The sequence below is a fragment of the Gobio gobio genome (assembly GCF_949357685.1).
Source record: "Gobio gobio genome assembly, chromosome: 13".
Classification (NCBI taxonomy): Eukaryota; Metazoa; Chordata; class Actinopteri; order Cypriniformes; family Gobionidae; genus Gobio; species Gobio gobio.
Window position 1 is genome coordinate 1,886,297 of NC_137106.1, and position 12,500 is coordinate 1,898,796.

The 12,500-nt window shown below is 37.6% G+C and overlaps 1 protein-coding gene across 1 annotated transcript in view; it reads right to left on the bottom strand.

Moving 5' to 3' along the window:
• The window catches only part of LOC307136190 (ryanodine receptor 3-like), a 307,469-nt gene that overhangs the window by 169,189 nt on the left and 125,780 nt on the right, over window positions 1–12,500 (bottom strand). Inside the window, exons 30-35 of the mRNA XM_079832979.1 lie at window positions 11,967–12,136; window positions 9,484–9,704; window positions 5,883–5,973; window positions 5,528–5,668; window positions 3,947–4,110; window positions 3,532–3,610 (exon numbers count right to left, since the gene is read on the bottom strand). Of these exons, the coding sequence (XP_079689105.1) occupies window positions 3,532–3,610; window positions 3,947–4,110; window positions 5,528–5,668; window positions 5,883–5,973; window positions 9,484–9,704; window positions 11,967–12,136 (866 nt within the window). The remainder of the gene's footprint in view (window positions 1–3,531; window positions 3,611–3,946; window positions 4,111–5,527; window positions 5,669–5,882; window positions 5,974–9,483; window positions 9,705–11,966; window positions 12,137–12,500) is intronic.

The window sequence follows — 12,500 nt, forward strand, 5'->3', positions numbered from 1 at the left end:
CAAATCATTGATTCATTTGATTCATTCAAATGGCTGATTCATTCAGGAATGAAGTAAACGGCTCTATTTATGAACAAATCATTGATTCATTTGATTCATTCAAATGTCTGATTCATTCAGGAATTAAGTAAACGGCTCTATTTATGAACAAATCATTGATTCATTTGATTCATTCAAATGGCTGATTCATTCAGGAATTAAGTAAACGGCTCTATTTATGAACAAATCATTGATTCATTAAATTCGTTCAAACGGCTGATTCATTCAGGAATGAAGTAAACGGCTCTATTTATGAACAAATCATTGATTCATTTGATTCATTCAAATGGCTGATTCATTCAGGAATGAAGTAAACGGCTCTATTTATGAACAAATCATTGATTCATTTGATTCATTCAAATGGCTGATTCATTCAGGAATGAAGTAAACGGCTCTATTTATGAACAAATCATTGATTCATTTGATTCATTCAAATGTGTGATTCATTCAGCAATGAAGTAAACGGCTCTATTTATGAACAAATCATTGATTCATTTGATTCATTCAAATGTGTGATTCATTCAGCAATGAAGTAAACGGCTCTATTTATGAACAAATCATTGATTCATTTGATTCATTCAAATGTGTGATTCATTCAGCAATGAAGTAAACGGCTCTATTTATGAACAAATCATTGATTCATTTGATTCATTCAAATGTGTGATTCATTCAGCAATGAAGTAAACGGCTCTATTTATGAACAAATCATTGATTCATTTGATTCGTTCAAATGGCTGATTCACAGTGATGGGAATAACGGCGTTACAGATAAACGGCGTTACTAACGGAATTATTTTTTTCAGTAACGAGTAATCAAACGAATTACTGTTCCTCCCGTTACAACGCCGTTAGCGTTACTGAGGGCAAAAAATGCGGCGTTAGTCGCGTTACTATAATTGAGCTCACTGAAGCGCTTTTCATCCGAACAGGCTCTCTGTCAGTCGGACCTGCAACGTGTGTGTGTGTGTGTGTGTGTGTGTGCGCGCGCGCGCACCAGCCATTCGTGTTGGGGGTGGGTGCGGTGGTGCACATAACTGATGATGATTGGTGGGTGGGAGACAAGGTTGAAGTTGATAGGTTGAGTTCACACCTATTTTTTTCACGGTCTATGGTTCACACACACACACACACACCAATGACGCACACGCATATGCACATTCAGCGATGGTCCAACGACTTCAAAGGTAGCTTTCGCAAACTGGAAGTATAAGCGCTACTTTTCCCTCGTTGAGGTGAAAGGTAAGAATATGTATGTAGCATGCAACTTATGCCCAGGAAGAAAGAGTCTCTCCACGCCGGTGGCAAGTGATTCTGAAGCGCCTCACATCATCATATGCCACAAAATTAGTGGCTAAAAACCCAGGTGATAATGTGAGCTCCACTACCAAAGGAAAGTATAGTACTGATAATATTTACACAATATTTACACTATAGTAGGCCTACTGATAATATTTACAATAATGCATTGAATTTGATAGGTGTCTCTTACATTTTCCCACAGTAACATTACAATAGTGTACATTAATGTACAATGTTTTATAATAATAATTTATTCTATTTAGTGTCCAATTCATTCATTTAACATATCTAATATTGGGGGCATCCAAGTTATTTGACATATTTGAACATTTGAAAAAAAAAAAAAGTAACGCAGTAATTACTTTCCCTGGTAATTAGTTACTTTTATAATGATGTAACTCAGTTACTAACTCAGTTACTATTTGTAAGAAGTAACTAGTAACTATAACTAATTACTTTTTTAAAGTAACGTGCCCAACACTGCTGATTCATTCAGGAATGAAGTAAACGGCTCTATTTATGAACAAATCATTGATTCATTTGATTCGTTCAAATGGCTGAATCATTCAGGAATAAAGTAAACGGCTCTATTTATGAACAAATCATTGATTCATTTGATTCATTCAAATGGCTGATTCATTCAGGAATGAAGTAAACGGCTCTATTTATGAACAAATCATTGATTCATTTGATTCATTCAAATGGCTGATTCATTCAGGAATGAAGTAAACGGCTCTATTTATGAACAAATCATTGATTCATTTGATTCATTCAAATGTCTGATTCATTCAGGAATTAAGTAAACGGCTCTATTTATGAACAAATCATTGATTCATTTGATTCGTTCAAATGGCTGATTCATTCAGGAATAAAGTAAACGGCTCTATTTATGAACAAATCATTGATTCATTTGATTCATTCAAACGGCTGATTAATTCAGGAATAAAGTAAACGGCTCTATTTATGAACAAATCATTGATTCATTTGATTCATTCAAATGTCTGATTCATTCAGGAATTAAGTAAACGGCTCTATTTATGAACAAATCATTGATTCATTTGATTCGTTCAAATGGCTGATTCATTCAGGTATAAAGTAAACGGCTCTATTTATGAACAAATCATTGATTCATTTGATTCATTCAAACGGCTGATTAATTCAGGAATAAAGTAAACGGCTCTATTTATGAACAAATCATTGATTCATTTGATTCGTTCAAATGGCTGATTCATTCAGGAATGAAGTAAACGGCTCTATTTATGAACAAATAATTGATTCATTTGATTCATTCAAACGGCTGATTCATTCAGGAATGGAGTAAACGGCTCTATTTATGAACAAATCATTGATTCATTTGATTCATTCAAACGGCTGATTCATTCAGGAATTAAGTAAACGGCTCTATTTATGAACAAATCATTGATTCATTTGATTCATTCAAACGGCTGATTCATTCAGGAATAAAGTAAACGGCTCTATTTATGAACAAATCATTGATTAATTCGATTTGATCAAATGGCTGATTCATTCAGGAATAAAGTAAACGGCTCTCGTTATCAACAAGTCATTGAATGATCAATATAAAATGCTAATATAACATACTTTAACATCATTATATGACTGAAATCCACATTATATTGCGACAGGAAGCTAATACAAACACTCAATGGTGTCTAAAGTGAGCTTTGAGTGAAAGTGTAATTTGAATCGCTTATATTGTGTTGTGTAGCTTAATGGTAACTGTAGCTCTAATGCACCAGGAGCTAGATCTATTTCACAAAAATAATTCACATCAGATCCCCAAGATAATGCTTTTTAGTTTGTTTTCTAGAGAGACTTCAGATAATATGTGGCTTAGTGTAGTGTGGTTTTAATATCGTAATGATTTTTGGCATAAAAGTAAAATCGATACAATATATTGTTGGTTATTGCCACAAATACACCAAATACATGCTCCACATATTGTGTCTAAAATATAACACCATATCACATTTGCACTCGTGTGATATTGCTCTACTATATCATATGATATAAATATGAGACGTAAACTCATGCAGGGCATTGTTTCCCTGATATCTTGAATTGTAGTCATTCTAACTGTATTCTATCACACACTGAGGTTCTGCCCTGATTCATGTTCGTCACTGATCAACTGTGTGACATGTGAGAGGATCTGGCGTTTCATCGCCTCACCTTCTCAGCAGCCCATTTCTCATGGGAATGTTCTGCGTATTTGTTTGCGATGAACTCCAGCTTCTCAGGGAGGCAGATGCTGCGAGAGGAAACGAGGAGAGTCAGTCACATGAGAATTCATATAAAATGCTAATATAACATCATTATATGACTGAAATCCACATTATATCGTGACAGGAAGCTAATACAAACACTCAATTGTGTCTAAAGTGAGTTTTGAGGGAAAGTGTAATTTTAATCGTTTATATTGTGTTATGTAGCTTGATGCTAACTGTAGCTCTAATGCACCAGGAGCTAGATCTATTTCACAAAAATAATTCACATAAGATCCCCAAGATAATGTTTTTTAGTTTGTTTGTTTTCTAGAAAGACTTCAGATAATCTGTGGCTTAGTCTCAGGCTCAAACGCACGTACTTGGCTGTGTTTATGGGCCTGGGGTCGAAGTTTCCCTGTGTGTCCACAGACACCTGCTTCTCCAGCATGGTGCTGAGCGTCGAGTCGATGTAGTCGGGCGGCAGAGCTCCAGCGATGGCACTCAGACACGGCATGGCCATCTTAAACAGATCCGGCTCGTACTTCTGCACACACACATCCACCGCGTCAAAGACACAAACCAACGGGGCAAGAGTGTGGGGTCACTGACCCCAAACTTCAGAGGTGGACAGTAACAAATTACATTTACTTGAGTACTGCACTTAAAGGGTTAGTTCACCCAAAAATGTAAATTGTGTCATTAATGACTGAGCCTCATGTGGTTGGACACCCGTCAGACCTCCGTTCATCTTCAGACACAAATGAAGATATTTTAGTGTAAATCTGATGCTCTGAAAGGCCTCCATTGGCTCAACTTTACACTCTCAAGACCCTTAAAAGACACTAAAGACTAAAGTTACAAAGTCCATCTCACTACAGCGGCTCTACAATAACGGCGAAAATAGTTTTTGTGCGCAAAAAACCCTAAATAACGACTTACATAGTGATGACGATTTCAAAACACGGCCTCATGAAGCTTTGAAGCGTTATGAATCAGTGAGTCGATTCAGCAGTTTGAAGCGTTATGAATCAGTGAGTCGATTCAGCAGTTTGAAGCGTTATGAATCAGTGAGTCGAATCAGCGGTTTGAATCGCCAAATTTCAGCAGTTTGGCGTTTTGACATGCGATCCGAATCATGAATCGACTCACTGATTCATAACGCTTCGAAGCTTCATTAGGCCGTGTTTTGAAATCGTCATCACTATGTAAGTCGTTATTTAGGGTTTTTTCTGCGCACAAAAACTATTGTCGCCGATTCATAAAGTTATTTTAGAACCACTGTAGTGAGATGGACTTTGTAATGACGTCTTTAGTGTCTTTTTAGTGTGTCTTTTAAGATTGTAACGTGCCATTGAGCCAATGGAGGCCTTTCAGAGCATCAGATTTACACTAAAATATCTTCATTTGTGTCTGAAGATGAACGGAGGTCTGACGGGTGGCCAACCACATGAGGCTCAGTCATTAATGACACAATTTACATTTTTGGGTGAACTAACCCTTTAAGTGAAGGTAAACAGTTGGGGGAATATCGGATGTGTATCAGTGTGTAGGATTTGTGCATTCTGCCTTAAAGTGACAGCAGCTTTGTAAAAAGCTTTGTAACTTTTAAGTATTTAAATGAGTTTAAGGTGGTCGTATGGAGCATCACTGACTGGCTTAAACCACCATGGCATAGCGTGCATTTATACAACAATGCAACAATAATAAAACAATGCATTGACATAAAAAAGGAAATTTACTTTTGATACTTACGTACTTTTAAAAGCAAGTACTTCTGTACTTTTACTTAAGTAAAAATAGTTTTTAACAACTTTCCCTTGTAACAGAGTAATATTTGACCATTTACTTTCACTCAAGTAATGGAGTTGTGTAGTTTGTCCACCTCTGCTTTTGACCGGTAGTGAACAGCCACAGAACGACCCAGCATAACCCAACAATCACAAACGAATACCCCTGTTCACCTTCTGAGACAGAGAATCAAAGATTCCCCAGAAGATCTTCTTGGTGAGCAGGAGCTCCTCCTCAGACGCCAGACCATAACTGCCCCATCCGGACGGCAGGCAGTAATACTTCCAGTTCTGCTCGTAATGATTGGTCAACAACTGCGACACACACAACATATAAAAACACTTGATCCGTGTGTGATCAGCTAATCAGACTCATGACGCTTTCACAGAAACATACTCAAAGTGACAGAAGGGGCGGAGTCAGTGCAGAATAACTGAGGGAAGTAAAACTCAAATCTACAGAGACAGCGGTGTAATGAAAGCATAATCACAATCTCTGTCACGCATGAGATGATCAGACGCTGCTCACCTTCAGAGGCATCTTACAGTACTCAGACAACAGCGGCACGTCAAACACCAGCCGACGCAGGAGATGCTGCAGCATGGACGGTCTGAGGTACCTGGAGCACACACACACACACACACACACACACACACACACACACACACACACACACTCTCAACTGGCTGATTATGAACCGCTGTCAGAGGCACAGCGCACCTCTACAGGAACAATAACTATAGTGATAACTATTATGAAACTACGACAATAACTAACAATAACTAATGAAAATATAACGTTAATTAACAAAACTACAATGATATATACAACCCCAAATCAGAAAAAGTTGGGACGGTATGGAAAACGCAAATAAATAAAAAAAGAAGTGATTTCTAAATTTACTTTGACTTGTATTTCATTGCAGACAATATGAACACAAAATATTTCATGTTTCGTCTGGTCAACTTCATGTCATTTGTAAATATGCATCCTTTCCTGTCATTCAGACCTGCAACACATTTCAAAAAAAGTTGGGACAGGAGCAATTTAGGGCTAGTAATGAGGTAAAATGGTTAAAGGGTTAGTTCACCCAAAAATGTAAATTGTGTCATTAATGACTGAGCCTCATGTGGTTGGACACCCGTCAGACCTCCGTTCATCTTCAGACACAAATGAAGATATTTTAGTGTAAATCTGATGCTCTGAAAGGCCTCCATTGGCTCAACTTTACACTCTCAAGACCCTTGAGCCCTTGACCCTTGTTGCAGGTCTGAATGACAGGAAAGGATGCATATTTACAAATGACATGAAGTTGACCAGACAAAACATGAAATATTTTGTGTTCATATTGTCTGCAATGAAATACAAGTCAAAGCAAATTTAGAAATCACTTCTTTTTTTATTTATTTGCGTTTTCCATACTGTCCCAACTTTTTCTCATTTGGGGTTGTATAACAATAATTGATGAAACTACATCGTAACTATAACTAACTATAGCGATAACTATAGTAAAACTATAAAGTTAACTATAACTATAACAATAACTAACTAACAATAACTATAACAAAACTACAATGATAGCTATAACTAACAATCACAATAACTATAACCAACTATAGCGATAACTATAGCGATAACTATAACTAACTATAGCGATAACTATAATTATCATGATAACTACGTATAACTAACTATAACGATAGCTATCACAATAACTATAACTAACTAACTATCACAATAACTAACTATAGCGATAACTATAATTATCACGATAACTATAACCAACTATAGCGATAACTATAATGAAACTATAATGATAACTAATGAAACAACAACGATAACTAACAATAACTATAACAAAACTACAATAATATTTATAACTAACTAAAGCGATAACTATAACTACTGAAACTACAACAATAACTATAGCGATAACTATAATGAAACTATAACGATAACAATAATACTGAAACTACAACGATAACTATAGCGATAACTAATGAAACTACAACGATAACTATAGCGATAAGTATAACTATCACAATAACTATAACTAACTATAGCGATAACAACAACTACTGAAACTACAATGATAACTATAGCGATAGCTATAATGCAACTATAACGATAACAATAACTACTGAAACTACAACGATAACTATAGCGATAACTAATGAAACTATAACGATAACTATAGCTATAAGTATAACTATTACAATAACTATAACTAACTATAGTCAACTTTATTTATATAGCGCTTTTAACAATGCAGATTGTTTCAAAGCAGCTTTAAAATAATGCAGCATAATTTTATTCAGCCATTCTGGAGAAAACGCTGATGTCATCAGTTAATTTCAATTATCATACAGTGACAGTGTGGGCTTTAGATCAGTAATTAGATCAGTAATTTAGTTTATATGGTTAATTTAGTTTATTAATTCGATTTATTTCGATGTTTAGTTTAAAAATTTAGTGTATAGCGATAACAATAACTACTGAAACGACAACGATAACAATAGCGATAACAATAACTACTAAAACTACAACGATAACTATAGCGATAAGTATAACTATCACAATAACTATAGCGATAACAATAACTACTGAAACTACAATGATAACTATAGCGATAACTATAATGAAACTATAACGATAACAATAACTACTGAAACTACAACGATAACTATAGCAATAACTATAATGAAACTATAACGATAACTACTGAAACTACAATGATAACTATAGCGATAACTATAATGAAACTATAACGATAACAATAACTACTGAAACTACAACGATAACTATAGCGATAACTAATGAAACTACAACGATAACAATAACTACAGAAACTACAACGATAACTATAGCGATAACTAATGAAACTACAACGATAATTATAGCGATAACTAACAATAACTATAACAAAACTACAATAACTATAGTTATAACTATAACGACATCTTTACCGATAGCTATAGTGAAACTACAGTTTTGTCGTCTGTCTCTTTAAATGCTCCAGCTCTTTAATACAGGATGGATTCTGAATGGCTGTTTTATCGTTCATCCGCTGGAAAAACAATCGCTCTGAAAATTATTCCAACAATATAATTCTTCTGTCACAGCTGTAGTGTGTCTGCCACTCTCAGAGTCAGGAGGATTATTAAACTCAAACGAGGTGTTAAAGGGTTAGTTCACCCAAAAATGTAAATTCTGTCATTAATTCCTCACCCTCATGTGGTTGGACACCCGTCAGACCTCCGTTCATCTTCAGACACAAATGAAGATATTTTAGTGTAAAGCTGATGCTGAGAAAGGCTTCAGATAGGCCTCCATTGGCATTCAGTACATTTACACTCACAAGACCCATAAAAGGCACTAAAAACGTCGTTACAAAGTCCATCTCACCACAGTGACTCTACAATAATTTTACGATGTGACGACAATAGTTTTTGTGCGAGAAAAAAAAAATCAAAATAACGACTTTATCCAACTTGTTCTTGTCTTCCGTGTGTGTCTCCACGACGCATGTGTGAGAATATGAGCAGATCCGGCGTTCGGGAATCCATGAAATGCCACTTAAGCCCCATTTTGAGAACTACGCCGAGACCTAAAGCACGATCAGTGTAGAATTCAACAGCTGAGATATGCGCGTCTTCCTCTGCTCGTAAACAAATCTCTTCTGGGTCATGTGTCCGAACGCCGGATCTGCTCATATTCTCACGCATGCGTCGTGGAGACACACACGGAAGACAAGAACAAGCTGGATAAAGGTGTTATTTTGATTTTTTTTGGCGCACAAAAACTATTGTAGCCGCATCGTAGAATGATTGTAGAGTCACTGTGGTGAGATGGACTTTGTAATGACGTTTTTAGTGCCTTTTATGGGTCTTGTGAGTGTAAATGTACTGAATGCCAATGGAGGCCTATCTGAAGCCTTTCTCAGCATCAGCTTTACACTAAAATATCTTCATTTGTGTCTGAAGATGAACGGAGGTCTGACGGGTGTCCAACCACATGAGGGTGAGGAATTAATGACAGAATTTACATTTTTGGGTGAACTAACCCTTTAAGGGCTCAAGTACAGCTGGTCACTCATAAACCTGACGGGGTGGCATGAGCCAGTACGCACTTGCAGACGGCCAGTAGGCACTCCTCGATGGCATCGCGCTGGGCTTTGGTGAGCGAGCAGCCCTTGGACAGGCGGTAGATGGTGTAGAGGGTGGAGTCGATGAGCACGGCGTGATGCTCGGTGCCGGAGAAGTGCGGCGCGCAGCGGCTGAGCAGCGGCAGCATGGCCGAACCGATGTACCTGTTCATGGCCAGAGCCGTCTCAGTGGTGCGCAAAGCCTCCTGGGAAGGAACAGAAGACCAGGATGAGCAAGAGAAGAGTTGTTTGTTGTGGTGATGTTCACACAGGTGTCCAACAGAGGAACCACAGGAGTAGACCCAGCTAACACAAATATTTACATTTACATTTACATTTATGCATTTGGCAGATGCTTTTATCCAAAGCGACTTACATTGCATTCAAGGTACACATTTTACATTTCGTCAATTCTTGCTTTCCCTGGGAATCGAACCCATGACCTTGGCGTTGCTAGCGCCACACTCTACTGTTTAAGCTACAGGAAAGCCATATGTTCTGTTTTGTGTCTAAAAGAGATTTGGTGTCACTAAACCAAACTTCCCCAGCTCAAATGTGTGATTGTGTTGATGTTTGTTCAGCATAAAGTCAAAGATAAACAGTGATAAAGGCAGAATAGTGAATGTCTCAGATGTGTGTTGACGGAGTAATCTCTGTTGTGTAGAGGAGGCTCAGAATGACAGTTTCCACCTGAGCTCTGGAGCCCAATCACAGGCGTGTAAACATGACTTTAGAAAGATGGCAGCATCATTATTTTATTCTCACACAGAGATTGGTGGATCTATTAGTGAAATCTGTTGACTTTATCAATCTGTGTGTCATTATATGCCAACGGTGAGCGCTCAAACATGGGGAAGAAGCACTTCTGCTGTGTCTTTGACTCAAGTTTGAGAGCCTGTAACTCCAGAAGTATTAAAGATATCTGAACATCCTTCTAGATTCTGCTTCTTAATAAACTTTTCTTTTGGTTTCTTCATTTTAAAGGCCGGCAATGGTTCAGTCCCAGAGATATGGAGATCTCAAAGCGGCTCCAGGAGTAAACTGGTCAACTTCAGGGGTCAAAAGCCAAATGTGGGTCACTTCACACACAGCTGATACTGTTTTATATTTAAAGATGAATATCTGAAGAACAAATAATGTTGAAACTAGAAATCAATCTCGTGTTTTTCTATCAAAAGAGCTTCTGAAGCCACCAAGAGTTCAAATACACAGGATCGTAACTACACGTTACTGCATTGACGTCCCTATATTTATGGGATTGAACCATATAGGGCCTTTAAAAGTTAAGATCGCAAAAGAAAAGTTTATTGCGTTCAGAAACATGTGTTTGGCACTCAGAGAGATGTGTTGTATTTGATTGTTTTGATAGAGGGAAACAAGACACATCTCTAGTTTCAGTGTTATTTATTCTTCAGACTTTCCTCTTCAGACACAAACACTATCAGCTGTTTAAAAAGTGACGTACGTTTGGTTCTTGACCATTGAAAATGGGTAAAATTCAACAATTTGACCATGGAGTTGCTTTGATGTCCCCATATCTCTGGGATTGAACCATATAGGGCCTTAAAAAAGAAGATTACAAAAGAAAAGTTTATTAAGAATGAGAATCTAGAAGAATATTTAGATATCTTGAATACTTCTTGAGTTACATGAATGCAAACTGTGGAAAATGAATATTTATGGCACTGTTCTGTGCAATTGAGCTGATAGAAAAACCTGAGATAGATTTCTAGTTTCAACATTATTGGTTCTTCAGATATTCCTCTTTAAATATAAGAGAGTATCAGCTGTGTGTAAAGTGACCCACCTTTGGTTTTTGAGCAGTTTAGTAGAGGAGGCTCAGAATGACAGTTTCCACCTGAGCTCTGGAGCCCAATCACAGGGGTGTAAACATGACTTTAGAAAGATGGCAGCATCATTATTTTATTCTCACACAGAGATTGGTGGATCTATTAGTGAAATCTGTTGACTTTATCAATCTGTGTGTCATTATATGCCAACGGTGAGCACTCAAACATGGGGAAGAAGCACTTCTGCTGTGTCTTTGACTCAAGTTTGAGAGCCTGTAACTCCAGAAGTATTAAAGATATCTCAATATCCTTCTAGATTCTGCTTCTTAATAAACTTTTCTTTTGGTTTCTTCATTTTAAAGGCCGTCGATGGTTCAGTCCCAGAGATATGGAGATCTCAAAGCGGCTCCAGGAGTAAACTGGTCAATTGGACACATTTTCAGTGATCAATGTTTAAGGAAAGCACTTTGGTCCATTCTAATGAATCTAAGAGGATATTAAGATAATACTTCTTGAGTTACAGGCATGTAACACTACGTGTGTGTGTGTGTGTGTGTGTGTGTGTGTGTGTGTGTGTGTGTGTGTGTGTGTGTGTGTGTGTGTGTGTGTGTGTGTGTGTGTGTGTGTGTGTGTGTGTGTGTGTGTGTGTGTGTGTGTGTGTGTGTGTGACGAACTGACCGTGTCCAGCGAGGCGGCGGCTCTCAGGTCCGGCAGGAATCCCACCTCTAACAGATGCAGAAGGAAGCTCTGGTCCTCGATGCCGTAGACGCGGTCCAGAAACAGCACCATGGGGGCCTTGTGGTCCGGACAGAAACTGGCCGCCACATCAGGCTCGGTGACACTGCCATCTGACAGACACAGATTCACCCTCACTTCAGTTCTGCTCACTCACATGAGATCCACCAATAGCAAACCACAACCAGTGCTGGGGAAAGTTACTTTGAAAAGTAATGCATTACAATAATGCGTTACTCCCTTAAAAAGTAACTAATTGAGTTACTTTTTAAGAAAAGTAATGCGTTACGTTACTTTTACATTACTTTTTCTCACCTGGGCTGGGCTTGTTTTTGTTTTTTTTATAACAAAAAAGTAATATTTTTGTAAAGACCTCTTCATACCAAAATTGAAATAATAAGGTAAAGATGCAGATTCCCTCATGAACACTAGAGGGCGCAGCTCTGGACAATGGAGAAGAGGATGCAGGAGAAAAAA